The sequence below is a fragment of the Bactrocera neohumeralis genome, chromosome 3 (assembly GCF_024586455.1).
Source record: "Bactrocera neohumeralis isolate Rockhampton chromosome 3, APGP_CSIRO_Bneo_wtdbg2-racon-allhic-juicebox.fasta_v2, whole genome shotgun sequence".
NCBI classification, from domain to species: domain Eukaryota; kingdom Metazoa; phylum Arthropoda; class Insecta; order Diptera; family Tephritidae; genus Bactrocera; species Bactrocera neohumeralis.
The window spans coordinates 440124-455745 of NC_065920.1; the positions used below are offsets into that span (position 1 = coordinate 440124).

At 34.6% G+C, this 15622-nt stretch overlaps 2 protein-coding genes and 1 pseudogene across 2 annotated transcripts; 1 reads left to right on the top strand and 2 right to left on the bottom strand.

Moving 5' to 3' along the window:
• Window positions 1-273: 273 nt before the first annotated feature.
• LOC126753002 (uncharacterized) lies at window positions 274-3235 on the bottom strand (annotated as a pseudogene).
• A 2899-nt stretch (window positions 3236-6134) lies between these two features.
• LOC126752297 (ionotropic receptor 25a) lies at window positions 6135-12259 on the top strand. The gene is made up of 9 exons (XM_050463007.1): window positions 6135-6337; window positions 8651-8800; window positions 8922-9398; window positions 9480-9717; window positions 9786-9900; window positions 9977-10222; window positions 10286-10878; window positions 10994-11509; window positions 11574-12259. Exons 1-9 carry the CDS (start codon window positions 6232-6234, stop codon window positions 11953-11955), a joined length of 2823 nt encoding a protein of 940 aa, XP_050318964.1. The 5' UTR covers window positions 6135-6231; the 3' UTR covers window positions 11956-12259.
• A 386-nt stretch (window positions 12260-12645) lies between these two features.
• On the bottom strand, window positions 12646-14037 carry LOC126753011 (protein farnesyltransferase/geranylgeranyltransferase type-1 subunit alpha). The gene is made up of 3 exons (XM_050464103.1): window positions 13782-14037; window positions 13339-13693; window positions 12646-13263 (listed from the first exon to the last, which is right to left on the bottom strand). The coding sequence occupies exons 1-3, from the start codon at window positions 13915-13917 to the stop codon at window positions 12780-12782; spliced, it is 975 nt and encodes a 324-aa protein (XP_050320060.1). The 5' UTR covers window positions 13918-14037; the 3' UTR covers window positions 12646-12779.
• Between the last annotated feature and the right edge of the window lie 1585 nt (window positions 14038-15622).

The following is a 15622-nucleotide window of genomic DNA, read 5'->3' on the forward strand; positions in this document are numbered from 1 at the left end:
GTATTAAGCTAAAAGGAGGTTATGTTGACAAATGTATAAAATTTGTGTTGATCTTTTGTGAGAAGTAATCTGCGGTATACAATTATACATCGGCTATTTTTTACTCATAAATCTATATTCGGTAATAAGCCCGGAAATTTTGGTTGAAAAGGTGAGCTCAACTTTGTACCGTGGATTCAAATCCCGTTTGGAACAGATGCATGAAAGTCTCTTATGATTTTTCGATAGGCAAAGTCAACATTCTTGGAGCATTAGCGAATAAAACCAAATAAATAAATTGTATTTAATTATTTCTTCAATCACTATCTAATTATTTCTCATACATATATCTGCGATACTTAAGCTTAGACAGAATAAATAAAGCTTTACAAAGATAATACTCCTTTTATATATAGTGTTAAATCATTTTAAATTTTTTCGCCAGCCGCAAAACATCTTCCAATCGTTTAGTAATTGTTTGCAGTCCACGATTTTTACTTAAAACAGTCATATCTAGATCCTTGAAATCTTCCGGAAATGTGCTGTTGTCTGCTAAAATAACTTTTGTCATAAATATCGGATGTGGAATTTCAATTGGGCCCACACGTCGCACTTCATTCAGAAATCTAATTAACAAAATTAATACACATTTTATTAGAAATATATTAATGTTGCTAAGAGTTTTAAAGAAATTTCAGAAACAGGTTTTTCAAGCGGTGCTTACCGCTCGGCAGGTCATGCCAAAGTGGTATTTTTCGTATATACCTACCCATCATAAGAGTAATCATCAGTATTGATTTGCATTTCTTCCAGATTATGTATAAAAGCGTCATAATAAATTTTCAAAAAACTTTCGAAATTATCTTCAAGCACGGCGCAATCGACGCTAGAGAAGAGGAAAAATATAATATCGTGCGCACACGACTCATATTGTGCTATTTGAAAGTCTACAAATTTTAACTGCGTGGGTTGATCGCTGTCGTCTATTAAAAAATAAAAACGAAAAATATATTTTCATTTAAAAAATGTAACAGATTACAAAAAAATAGCTTTTTAATATTAGTTGCGTACCATATTTAAACATGATGTTGTTTATCCACAAATCGCAGTGTACCAAGCTGGTATATAATCCATCGACAGCTTCTGGTTGTTCCAACCATTTATCATAGACTTCAAACCTCTCTAGAATTTTATTGATCGCTTCTTCATTGTTGTTAGTGGCCAGTTGCAGATCTTCACGTAATTCCTTGAGAAATAGATTTTTTTTTAATTTAGTTCAATAGTTTCTAAGGTGAAATGCATGTCATAGATAAAAATACTCACACTTCGCATTTCGTTTTTCATTTCATCGCCCATTGTGGTATTCATATTGAAGCGGTTGAAATATGGGCGTATGGTTTTGCAAATAATTCTGGCTTTTTAATGCGCAAAGCGATAGGTAGTGCATGATACTGCGCCATATATTCCAAGACGAGTTTCGCATGAACGTAATCGAACATTTTGTGACGATTGCCAGCTCTATAGCCAGACAGCTGGAGATTTTCCTGCACTAGAACAGCATCTCTGTCAACTTTGGTAGCATTTGGATCAAGTGATATTCGACTTCCATAGTAAGCGGGAAGACCATCAAATAATTTATCCGTCGATAAGCCGGCTTCAAGTTGCAATAGATGTATTTCTGGTACTACAATCTCGTACATTTTGTTCTCAGTAATACAAGTGCGTTCTGGTTGAAATATTTGCCAGTATAAATCGTTCGTCACAGGGGGCAATTTCGCAATTAAAGGCAGCTCCTCGATGAGCCCATTTGGTCTCTTAATTTTAGCAGCTATGGCCAGCATGCAGCTGCCATAGTTGTCGCCTGGCTTGGTGAGGTAACGAGTGCTATACGACTGCAACTCACCGCCCGCTAGATGTGGCTGTACAACACTCTTCAGGTCCTCTATTTCCGGTACGGACATTTTCTGCAAACTAAAAATTTCACAACTATCGATTAACATTTAACTAATCTAATCGGCTGAACTACCATCCATATTCTATGTTTTGCAACATCATAATCGTACAAAATCCTCAATGACTGAAATGCCTTTGAGATTCATAAACCAACAATTTCATTGCGTAAATGAGTGACTTGCAAGAATATAAAAATATATGCATCTGCATATGTATGTACATATGCATATGTACATGCTTTGGTGCAGAATAAATGAGTATAACTTTAGATTAGACCATACATCTGCACTTATATGCATACATTGATACGAAGCTGATAAATTACTTTTCAGGCCTTAAGTATCATACATAGTGCAAATTATTAAATTTCTTTATCTTAAGTTTGTATTTAATCTCTGAATAGACCCCCATAATATAGATATACATTGCTGAGGACTACACATGTACGCCATATTCATATAGTAAATAATGATATATTGTATTATCATGCCAAATAAATTAGTAATTCAAGAAATCTATTTCTAGCCAGTAAATGTATGATAATTTCTCTTTTGTCTTATATACGTTTGTGTAATTGGTAATGAAGTAATGCGTTATTGGTTTTGAACAAACAATCAAACAAATGCATATATTTACATGCATATGTACTTACATATAACTATTTACTACTATGGCAGAACTTTTCCTTAAAGGAAAAACACAAAGAGCCAAAGAAATATGATATCAGAACAGACAACTCAATAATTAAGTCCTCAATGTTGAGACATGAGCACAAGTACACCATTAACATTCAAGTGATTGCTAGTTGAAGGGAAGTACGTGATTTGAATACCAGATAAGATTACAAATTAATTTTCATTCTGCCAAAAACATTGTTTGATTTTGCAACAAGCGTAAAATAAATGTAATGGGTTAAAATTTTACTTCACTTCGACAAATGCCTAAAAGACTTTTTCCCTTTATCAAGAACATATGTATGTGTGTATATGATTTATTTTTTTAATAGAGCTTAGCCCGTTGTATGATAAATATATTATTCATTTTCTACATCTGGACCCGAAAATAAAAATATTACCACATACATACATATATACCTTGAGAACTTATTTGTATAACGGATGATTCCTCTTATTTTAAAATATGAACTGCTGTATATGAATTCTCGGTGCTGCTAATTGGTACAGGTACAAATAGTCGTTTGTAGTTTGCTGATTTGTTTGTATATCACAATTGAATTCAATTTGTTAAATCTAAATGAACTGAACTTGTCAGCGGTGCTTGGAAGACTGAGGCGAAAACTGATGTGCGTCTCAATGGTCAAAGTTTCACACAAAATTCAGTACTGCTATCACCCCCTTATCACGTATCACGTTATTGTGTATATTAGTTGCAGTACTCAAAATGTTTCATTGTAAAGCATCCAAAGAGGCATTCGCGTATATTTTAATCAGTTCGACAGAGGCAATTCAGACCAACAAATTCACACATTCAAACGCATTTGCACATAATTGATAATGCAACTGGTTGATAAATGACCTGACGTATTGACGTTCTCAACATTTGTATATTCATTCATAGACCTATATGTAAGTATATATGTATATTAGATGTTATTATCAGTTATGAATGAGGTAACAACCTATATGCACACTTGTGTATACATACATATGTATGTACATATGCATATTTTGGTGGCGTACTGTACGCTTACATATATTGTTTGAAAACTATAGTGTCTAGAAAGGATTTAAGCGACATTTTTTTTCAGGACAGGGATCTTCCCGAAGGTTTGCGATCGCCTGTTGTTGCTCTTTGCATATGCATATGCACATATATTTCAATTCTCTATCTTCTATCTTTAAGAAGGTAGTAAATCCATAGCACTACACAAAAAACAAGTAACATTATCACTGCGATTTCCGGTGCCGGTGTCATTGAGCTAGCATGGAGTGCCTAGATTAACGATATTTCTTGAGTGAGTCGCAACAATAACGGTGGGTAATGCAGGTAATGGTTCGTGTCAAGGGAGAAATTTCACAAGCGAGCATGTTCATATGTTTGTGTGTATGAACATCTTCACAAAGAAATTACATGTTCAGACAGGTTCCGCAATTCACTTCTGAGTGAATATCAAGCAAATCCACTTCCAATCCGACATTCGGGATTCTATATATTTCATTATGAAATATCCAGTTATCATTTATAAATCACTGCAAAATATTAAAATGTGAGATATTTCTCCTAAGGCAAATGATAAATGATATTTATATTCCCATAACGGCGATAATATTGACCGATCTAACATTCGGAAATAGTACTTGCTCAAACAGAATCTTAACTCCTATAATTATATTTCTGTTCAACAAGTTTTTTAGATTAGTTAAAATTAACTATTCGGTCCGTTTTTTTCTTATAAATCAATGCATGCATGACGAATTTAAAATGATTTTGTTTTTATTTATTTGTTTGGTCTATAATAAATAAATAAATTGTGGAAATGACGCGTAGAAAAGGTCCTGCACGACGTCCCCGATTGAGGCCGCAATTTTGATCTAAAACAAAAATTACAAAAAGATTATTAATCTGTAAGAAGTTCGCTATCGCGCTATGGAAGCTTTTTTTCTTTCGCGTTTAAAAATCGAAGTCGCTATGTTCCCCACTCTGTTCTCTTTCTACAAGAAACGCCGTAATTATTTGAATTTCGATTTCAAAATTTGAGAGAATGTTTATTACACTGTACATTATCCGATAATCGATTTTTCAAAAATTTTACACTGAGCCGATTCCTTAAGTCTTCTAATAAATCGCATGTATAACTTGCACATCACCATTTACTACTAACGGAATTTCCTTGGATATTTCAAAATCGGAAGACTTAATATTTGTGTATCTGAATACCCATATACCTGAGCTATGTTCATCATAAACGATCTATCATAATGGAATTAATAATTATCAAAAAGCTTCTTTTCTTTTAATTCAAGACGTCACAAACGCACTCCAAGGCAAGTAAATAGAGAAATTGTCATAATTTATATTTCCATTACAGAGAACGTAAATAGGTTTCAGGTCAAAGCATGAAAAACGAGTCAAACATCAAATTGTTGAATTAAATCCAGATTTTATCTAAGCGATCTAAGAGTCCATTTGGATAACCGGTATTACCAGTAAATAAAATGGAATCTCAGTTAATAATTTACCAAATACATATAAATCTAATGCAAGTATGTTTTATGCTTTCAACTAAAATTAAGAAAAAACACTAAAATACATACACACATAATGTGCACACCTGTATCTCAATCCTTTGCATAGACATATGTACATATGTACATATACATATGCTCATAGATACTTACATATGCTCTCACGGAGGTGTAATGAACCCCCTCCCATTATTATGCACTAATTTGACCACTAGCATAATAATATTACTGAATGCACGTGAACACCAGAAACTAACAACTAGGATTTTGGAATTAAAAACATACTACTCCGAAATAGGTCTCTCTTGTATCAATTATTATACAATGTTTTCTTATTTCATTTGACTCCAACGATTTCAATACACTAAACATAAATTGGTAAATTTCTCATCGATGTGTGTGGGACATCAAACCATAAAATAACTAGTTGCTAGTATGGGAAAATGGAGGGTGGCCGAACTAGTTGGGCTTGTAGTAGTCGTTAAGTAGGTTGGGGTATACAGCAACTTACATATACATACATATGTATGTTTACATGCATCAATGTGCACTTCTATTGTAATTACAATAGTACTATATAGAAAATCGTAGGAAACGGTCAGGTATGAACACACAAATACATATATACGCGCTATTATATATGTATATGTCAATTTGTGTATACTTGCACATATTGCTAAGTTTATAGATATCGGTGTACAGCCATATACATACATACATACATACATACACATGCATTTGTGTTCTAATAATTTTGTATCTAAATGCAATTGAAGGCAAGCTACTGAGTATATATGTATGTACATATGGTGTTTCAAGAGGCACAAACAAATATGCGTACATTCATACCCACCTGCGCTTATTTTATAGGTACATATGTGCATATGTGTATGTGCGTTGGTACTAAAATATTCAATAAGACAACAAAATATCAAATGAATTAGTGGTATAATATTGGCCGAGCTTTGACATATGGAAGGTTCTGCTGAGGACACAACAGTTCGTTTGTATCCTTCTTTAAGTGCGGTTAGACATTACACTTTTCCAAGTATCAGTAACTTTCCTACTCATATGATATAATTTTATTTTCATAATGCCAAGAGCATATTTAGAATTCTACAATAATATTGTGATATTTTTGAAAATACTATCACTAGTCAGCCTTGCTACCGGACAAACCAATCAAAACATCAATGTTTGTGAGTAAATCAACTATTTATTTATAACCAACACACAATTTTTATTCGAAACATTTTCGGTGGTCTAGAGGCGTTGACGTTTAATCAAACTGCAGAAAGGAGTAAAATAACTTAATGACATTAATTACTCATAAAGCAGTACTCTTATATACATACATATATATATATATATTCGTATATAACGGATCCAACCAATTTTTATAATATTTATAAATACACATATAGGTTATGTGAATTGTGCATACTCATATGGGAATATAGACGTGTCAATTGAATTTAAAAACAGGAAACGCTCTGTTATACATACATATCTATGCACACAAGAGCAGGTGCATATTTGTGAATAAGTAAAGGCAAATGATTTCATTTAACTGTTGTGGCATTCTTAATTAGCTCCCATCGATTTTTCTGTTAATAATATTAACAATCGTATGTACATATATAACGTTATTAATCATTAGGGACGACTGCGCCGGCTGTCGGTTCAGCGAAATATACATATGCATATTTATTCAGAGATAAGAAGGAAAAAAACAGAATTGAACCTTTTTGAAAGTAGAGATTGAAAACTTACCACGAAACAGTGTTCTCCGAAAACACATCAAATTGGGTAGTAATCAGAAAAAAGGTTAACTTAGGTTGCACCGAAGCTATAATAACCTTCAGAAATAAAGAAACAGTTTTCCATACAAGAGTGGCCAGTTTGTATGGCAGCTATATAGTAATCCGATATCAGCAGTTGCGCCAAATGAGCTGCATTTCTAAAAATTAGGTACTATCGGGTGATTTTTTAAGAGCTTGATAACTTTTTTTTAAAAAAAAACGCATAAAATTTGCAAAATCTCATCGGTTCTTTATTTGAAACGTTAGATTGGTTCATGACATTTACTTTTTGAAGATAATTTCATTTAAATGTTGACCGCGGCTGCGTCTTAGGTGGTCCATTCGGAAAGTCCAATTTTGGGCACGTCGAATTTTCAGTGAATGGGCCTAGAAAAGTTGGCAGAAAATCCGCTTTTTTATCGACAAATTTTGTTCAGCGATGAGGCTCATTTCTGGTTGAATGGCTACGTAAATAAGCAAAATTGCCGCATTTGGGGTGAAGAGCAACCAGAAGCCGTTCAAGAACTGCCCATGCATCCCGAAAAATGCACTGTTTGGTGTGGTTTGTACGCTGGTGGAATCATTGGACCGTATTTTTCAAAGATGCTGTTGGACGCAACGTTACGGTGAATGGCGATCGCTATCGTTCGATGCTAACAAACTTTTTGTTGCCAAAAATGGAAGAACTGAACTTGGTTGACATGTGGTTTCAACAAGATGGCGCTACATGCCACACAGCTCGCGATTCTATGGCCATTTTGAGGGAAAACTTCGGAGAACAATTCATCTCAAGAAATGGACCCGTAAGTTGGCCACCAAGATCATGCGATTTAACGCCTTTAGACTATTTTTGTGGGGCTACGTCAAGTCTAAAGTCTACAGAAATAAGCCAGCAACTATTCCAGCTTTGGAAGACAACATTTCCGAAGAAATTCGGGCTATTCCGGCCGAAATGCTCGAAAAAGTTGCCCAAAATTGGACTTTCCGAATGGACCACCTAAGACGCAGCCGCGGTCAACATTTAAATGAAATTATCTTCAAAAAGTAAATGTCATGAACCAATCTAACGTTTCAAATAAAGAACCGATGAGATTTTGCAAATTTTATGCGTTTTTTTTTTTAACAAAAAGTTATCAAGCTCTTAAAAAATCACCCGATATATGTATGTATGTATATTGTATGGGTTATCCGTCGTTTCCTTCTGGGTATTACAATCTGCCGACCGATACTAAAGAACAAATACAAATACCTCATCGCTCCCATTCCCCATTACATTGTTTTATATTCCAATACATTCATACAACATTTGTATAAGATATGTATGTATATGTAAACATAAAACCGTTATATTTTATAAAATTTAAAATTTCGATCGTCATTGTACCCACGCCATTACCCAGAAAAGGTATAAGAACAATTTATTATATTGGAATTTGCTCTTTGGCAGACAATGGCAAACCTGTGAGCGTATTTCTCATAAAATCCATTAAGCGTTCGGTCTTAAAACACAACTCAATTGATGAGCAGAAGCTCTCTCTCATAGCACACTAAACAACATGAAGATACCAAATAGCATCACACAAACGTTTATCGTTATGTCGAGAAAAGTGAGATACTTTTAAATTTTATTGTTGGTTGAAAAAAGTTTTAGAATCGAACGATAGAACTTCGTCCTTAACGAGAAATATCTCATTAAATATTTTCTTCTAGTTTTTATTAACGATGCTGACAACGAGCCTGCAGCCAAAGCTGTTACAGTGGTATCAACATATCTGAAGAAAAATCCTAGTTATGGAATATCAATTCAGATTGACCAAGTTGAGGCAAACAAAACCGATGCTAAAACACTTTTGGAATCAAGTAAGTCGTTCCCATAGTGTCTTTGACTACCATATACCGCGCGGCAATTCATTTAATGAATACTTGGTTACAAAGATAGATAGATAAAATTGTTTGATAAAAAATATGAATTTGTTTTCAGTTTGTTCAAAATATGCGGAGAGCATTGACCGTAAACAACCTCCTCATGTCGTATTCGATACCACAAAATCGGGAATATCTTCGGAAACAGTCAAATCATTTACTCAAGCATTGGGGTTACCAACTATCAGCGCCTCTTATGGACAGGAAGGAGATTTACGCCAATGGCGCGATATGGATGAGAGCAAACAGAAATATTTGCTCCAGGTAATGCCTCCGGCTGATCTTATACCTGAAGTTGTGCGCAGTATTGTACGAAAAATGAATATAACCAATGCAGCCATTCTATATGATGACACCTTCGTCATGGATCATAAGTACAAATCATTATTGCAAAACATACAAACGCGCCATGTCATTACTGGCATTGCGAAGGAGGGAAAACGAGAACGTGAAGAGCAAATAGAGAAACTACGTAATTTAGACATAAATAATTTTTTCATACTGGGGAATTTAATGTCTATTCGCATGGTTTTAGGTGCGAAAGTTCATAAAATACTTACATATTTAGTACATATGTATATATTTCAGATACAATTATATTTAATAACTATTTTAGAATCAGTAAAACCGACGTATTTTGAACGTAACTTTGCATGGCACGCCATAACTCAGAGTGAAGGTGAAGTGAGTAGTCAACGTGACAACGCCACTATAATGTTTTTGAAACCAATGTCATATGCTCAGAACCGTGACCGCTTTGGACGTCTAAAGACCACTTTCAATTTGAACGAGGAACCACAAATTATGTCAGCATTTTATTTTGATTTGGCCCTTCGTACTTTTTTGGCTATCAAGTAAAGACTTGCATTGGTTTTTCCCAAATACAAACAGATTTGTAAAGTATTATTCGCTCTTCATGTAGGGATATGTTACAATCCGGAGCTTGGCCAAAAAACATGGAGTATATTGGTTGTGATGAATTTCAAGGTGGTAATACCCCAGAAAGAAATATAGACCTTAGAACTGCTTTTACAATGGTGAGTACTGTCCTTCTCATTTCATATATTCATATACATATGTACATAAGTATGTATGTTTGTACTTCGTTTTCAGATTCAGGAGCCAACTTCTTATGGCGTGTTTGAATTAGTTACACAGCCAGGAAAAGCATTTAATGGGTACAGTTATATGAAATTTGAGATGGACATTAATGTTCTACAAATTCGTGGAGGGAACTCTGTGAATACAAAATCAATTGGCACGTGGACCGCAGGATTGGACTCGCCGTTAGTTGTTAAAGATGAAGATGTAATGAAAAATCTAACCGCCGATACAGTCTACCGCATTTTTACAGTAGTTGTAGGTTATCCTTCGCCTTAACCATATTCAATTTAATTCGCAATTTTTCTCGGTCATCAACAGCAAGCTCCTTTCATTATCAAAGATGAGAAGGCCCCTAAGGGTTATAAAGGCTATTGCATTGATTTAATCAACGAGATAGCAGACATAGTACATTTTGACTATACCATTCAAGAAGTCGAAGACGGAAAATTTGGCAACATGGATGAAAAGGGCGAATGGAACGGAATTGTGAAAAAATTAATGGACAAACAAGCAGACATTGGCTTAGGTTCCATGCATGTTATGGCTGAACGTGAAATTGTTATTGACTTTACGGTCCCTTACTATGATCTGGTCGGGATTACTATTATGATGCAACGCCCGCAGGTCCCGAGTTCTTTGTTTAAATTTTTAACAGTGCTTGAGACGAACGTTTGGTTGTGCATTTTGGCAGCTTATTTCTTTACTAGCTTTTTGATGTGGATTTTTGATCGATGGAGCCCCTACAGCTACCAGAATAATCGTGAAAAATATAAGGATGACGATGAGAAACGTGAATTCAACCTAAAAGAATGTCTTTGGTTTTGTATGACTTCCTTGACACCGCAAGGCGGCGGTGAGGCACCGAAAAACCTTTCCGGCCGTTTGGTGGCAGCAACATGGTGGCTATTCGGGTATATCAGTTTATACACATTTATGATCTTGTGAACAAGCACACGTATACACACATTTTCCCCTATAAATGCATAAATATACATATTTAAGTATAATGGAATTTTGATTTATTAGGTTCATCATTATAGCATCATACACAGCCAATTTGGCTGCATTTTTAACAGTATCTCGTCTCGATACACCGGTGGAGTCTTTGGATGATCTTGCAAAGCAGTACAAAATTCTATATGCACCGCTAAATGGCTCCTCAGCAATGACTTATTTTCAAAGAATGGCCAATATTGAGCAACGTTTTTATGAAATATGGAAAGACTTGTCGTTGAATGATTCCCTCACGCCACTCGAGCGCTCAAAACTAGCTGTTTGGGATTATCCAGTTAGTGATAAATACACAAAAATGTGGCAGGCAATGCAGGAGGCCCAGCTACCAGCAACACTTGAAGAGGCGGTAGAACGAGTTCGCAACTCAACTTCAGCCACCGGCTTCGCCTTTCTGGGCGATGCCACAGATATTCGATACCTTGTGATGACCAATTGTGATTTGCAGATTGTGGGTGAAGAATTCTCCAGAAAACCATACGCCATTGCCGTTCAACAAGGATCACATCTCAAGGACCAATTTAACAATGCGTGAGTTATTCTTTCGAGCAAAGGACATAAAAGCATAATGTTTTCATTCCTTTTATCAATACAGAATTTTAACCTTACTCAACAAACGTCAACTGGAAAAATTGAAGGAAAAGTGGTGGAAAAACGATGAGACACAAGCCAAATGTGACAAGCCAGAAGACCAGTCAGACGGCATTTCCATACATAATATTGGTGGAGTCTTTATTGTTATATTTGTTGGAATTGGCATGGCCTGCATCACATTGGTGTTTGAGTATTGGTGGTATAAATATCGAAAGAATCCCCGCATTGTGGATGTTATTGAAGCGAACTCTGGCGGAAAAGATGGCAAGACAATCGATAGCGTTATTCTTGGACAGGCTGGAAAAGAGTACGACAAGGGTGGTAATACCGTGCTTCGGCCACGTTTTCATCAGTATCCCACCACATTTAAACCACGATTTTAAAGTATGTACAAACATACATATACATATGTACATACATACGTACACATGCTTGTATGCAATCAATCAGCTTAACGAATTCGGGTTTGAAAGTACCGATAATTATTAATTTTTAATTACACGTAGATATGCCTGTATGTAAGTATGTACGTATAAAAGCATATGCTTTGCTTTTGGAACAAAATATGCACGCACAATTTTTATAAATCTTGATGGCATTTTAATCATTTATAATATGTATGTATATGCGTACACTCTAATGAAAAATACAAATAAAAATGTTAGTGTCTTAATTTATCAAAGCAAAGTTTGTAGCCTAATTTGCATTCTTAAGTATGCCCTGCTTTATGGTTTTACTGGTACTTATAATGCCGCTCCCACGAAACTATGGTCTGCGTAATCGGAACGAACCTAGACTGACTTACGACTGTCAACTCTTCAGTAAGTAAAAATTATTTGGGCGTCGATGTACATACATACATCGTGACAACAATAAAAATAATATATGACGACATTATCTTAAAAATCTAATCAGTATTAATATACATACTATATGTACATATATAATTCCGGGTACGCTCTCTAGAATTTTGATACAAGCTGCAATGCGGTATAAATAAACGCATGTGGCCATAAATAATCATTGTACAAGTACAAAAAAGCAAAGTAAATATCAAAAACCCCTTATACATGCTTGTGTATGTAAGTAAATATTTATTAGTTTCTTCAGAATTTTATTAAAAAAAAATACAGATAAAATATGCATATCCACAAATATGCCGTAAATTTTAAACATACTCTTAGCTAGAGAATTTAATTTTAAGAAGCTACTTTTCAGTTAAATTTTTTTTTAACTGTTCTGCAATATACTGCCAATATTTACGCCGCACAATATCATATTTTTTTGACATGTCGTTACAAAGGTTGAAAACCTTTCGCGACAATACGTCAGATTCAGCGACATTTGATTGTTGTAGACATTGATCTCTATAAAGATCGATTAAAAAAGCCAATAGATAAGGCGATCGTACACCACTAGTAAACAATTCTTCACAAAACGACAAAACTTCCTGGTGACAGTTTCTTGTACCGTTATCCTCATATTTCAATATGCCTCCTAGATAATTCCAAGCACTCTCGTTATTTTTCACCACACGAATACGGTTCATTGTATACTGAATCTCGCGTTGCACTACATCTGAAGTGAATCCAAAATGCTTAAGCACGAAAAAGCGCTGATTCCAAGCCGAGTTATTTCGAATATCTTCCGCAATCAGACGATCCACAAAAGACAGCTCGTTTCCAAAAAGGCTATGGAATACATTTCAAGAAAATGCCTACTTGTAAAAGGTATATGCATATATTTGTTATATATGTATTACTCACTCAAATGTTTTTATGGCCCATTGCCTATGTTGCCATGCGTGGTAATTTTTGTTATCACGCTCTAGAGCTACTTCTGTCAACTCCAGCTCCTTCGAAGAATCATTTAACATCTCCACAATAACACGACGATGGTGCCAAACTTGATAATTTTTGGCATTGTCTCGTATAACTTCATCCAAATAATCTAACTCTTCGTAGAGATCAGATTCCAAGGCTCGTAGTATATCTCGCCGATATTGCCATACAGTATAATTTGCAGGATTAAGCCGTAATGCGTCTGCTGTTAATTCCAAAGCTCTCTGTGATTTCTCTCTATGTGCCAGTACAGCGCGGAAATAATCAAACACTTCTCGGACTACATTTATAAACAGAGCACTATTACAGTAACCAAATGACGTAAACATATTAAAACTACTTAATTGAGTTCTAAACACTATACTTACACTTGGGACTGTAAGCTATAGCAACAATAGGATGTTCTCCATCGTCTTGAGGAATCGGTACAATGTCAGCCCATTCGTTTCGTTCACTGTAAGGAATCCATTCTTCAGACCAGTCGTCGCTATCACTATCGCTCATTTTACCACCTTTTAAATACTTCTCAAAATACAATCTATAACAATCTGCCCACAACTACTTCTATATATAACCAAACATATAATTTACCTATGAATTCTTTGAATTGTACCAACAGCTGACTCATAGCTTTGTTCCATTTTTCACTCAACAGCCTGACTGAACAGAGTTGCCGTCATCAATATTAGCTATTACGATATATCTAAAGAACATGTCATAATGTTATAAATTTAGAGTCGATTTCAAGAAGATTTAATTGACCATTCCCCTAAATATATTTTAAATGCTATTAAGTATAAACCTTTATTCTCTTCATACCAAATGGGTTTTCCATCCATCATTTTTTTTAGAGTACGTACAGAGAACGTAAATATACGTATATACATAAGTATATATTTTTAAGTTCTCTGGTGAAACTCCTCCATCTGGACCGAGTTAGCCAAAAATATTTTTACGTTCTTCGTGCCGTGAACATTCTCTATTATAAACGTTCTCTGTTTTCTGCTGTTAGTGCTACCAATTATAAAGTCTGTATTACCAAATTTGTAATATAACACTATCAGGAACAGAACGGATCTAAAATTTATCAGGATCGTTTCATTGTTGTTAATCCATCCGTAACTACTAAAATGCAATTTCCCGAACTTTTGTAAATTGTTATTACTTTTATTCATTTTAATTATTTATGTCAGATCACTGCCATTTTGTGTATATACATAAGCATTCTTGTGCTGTCAGATAAAGTGAATATAGTCGAAAATCACAAAAAACCGGATACTAGTATTAGTTGAAATATTCAATGTTGTAACGATCTTAACGAAAAAACGTTAACCTTGGTGGCACTGAAGCTATAATACTAGGGTTGTCTTTATATTCCGTAATAAGGAACTAGAACAAATACTAATCATCAAAAATCGCTTTATTGTTAAAAATATTCTCCATGCACGTCATCAAAAATGTCAAACTTTAAAATCAAAGACAAATCTTTTGTTCCTGAAATGAACTTAATTTTGATAGGTCATTTTGTATGGCAACTACATATATGCCATAGTTATCCGATCTGAAAAATTTTGTCTGAGATTTCCCCATTGTCTTGGGCAATAATGCAAATTTACTTGAAAATATCTCGTAAAATGAAAAGGTTTATGATATAAGCACTTACTTCCGTTCGGTCAGTTTGTATGGCAGCTATATGATACATATAATGATCCGATCTAAACATTTTCTTCCGAAAATCAACCATAGCCTCATACCATAAATTCAAAAGAAAAGTTTCCTTTACAAGCCCTTGATTCCGATCGTTCAGATTTTATGGCAGCTATATGGTATAATGATCCGATCTGAACAATAATTAGAATAAAATCAGTATATTTTGGAATTGGGACCAATTTCAAGTATTTTAGGCATTTAACTATAGTAATCTAATATTATTTGTTCACTTAATTTTGCTGAGATATCCTGCATATTGACCCATTTATACGGTATAAAGCCAACCCGAAGTTTCAAAATCTCGCATTAGATATATGGGAAATAGGGGTTGTATGGGCTCATTTTATCTATTTTTGGCATTACCACATATTATTAACAGATAAAGATACTCTCTGATTTTATTAAGGTATTTCGCATACCATCTCCAATATACATACATACATATGTATATAGAGTATCAATCTGATGTGTGTATATCCTAATATTAGTTATATGAGGG

Bases quoted from the DNA above. Each gene is read 5' to 3' on its own strand.
- LOC126752297 (XM_050463007.1), top strand. From the start codon at position 6,232: ATGCCAAGAGCATATTTAGAATTCTACAATAATATTGTGATATTTTTG. The intron at 9,399-9,479 runs GTGCGAAAGTTC...TAACTATTTTAG, and splicing joins GTCTATTCGCATGGTTTTAG to AATCAGTAAAACCGACGTAT. The intron at 11,510-11,573 runs GTGAGTTATTCT...TTATCAATACAG, and splicing joins AAGGACCAATTTAACAATGC to AATTTTAACCTTACTCAACA.
- LOC126753011 (XM_050464103.1), bottom strand. From the start codon at position 13,917: ATGAGCGATAGTGATAGCGACGACTGGTCTGAAGAATGGATTCCTTAC. The intron at 13,694-13,781 runs GTAAGTATAGTG...TTATAAATGTAG, and splicing joins TATAGCTTACAGTCCCAAGT to TCCGAGAAGTGTTTGATTAT. The intron at 13,264-13,338 runs GTGAGTAATACA...TGTATTCCATAG, and splicing joins TGGGCCATAAAAACATTTGA to CCTTTTTGGAAACGAGCTGT.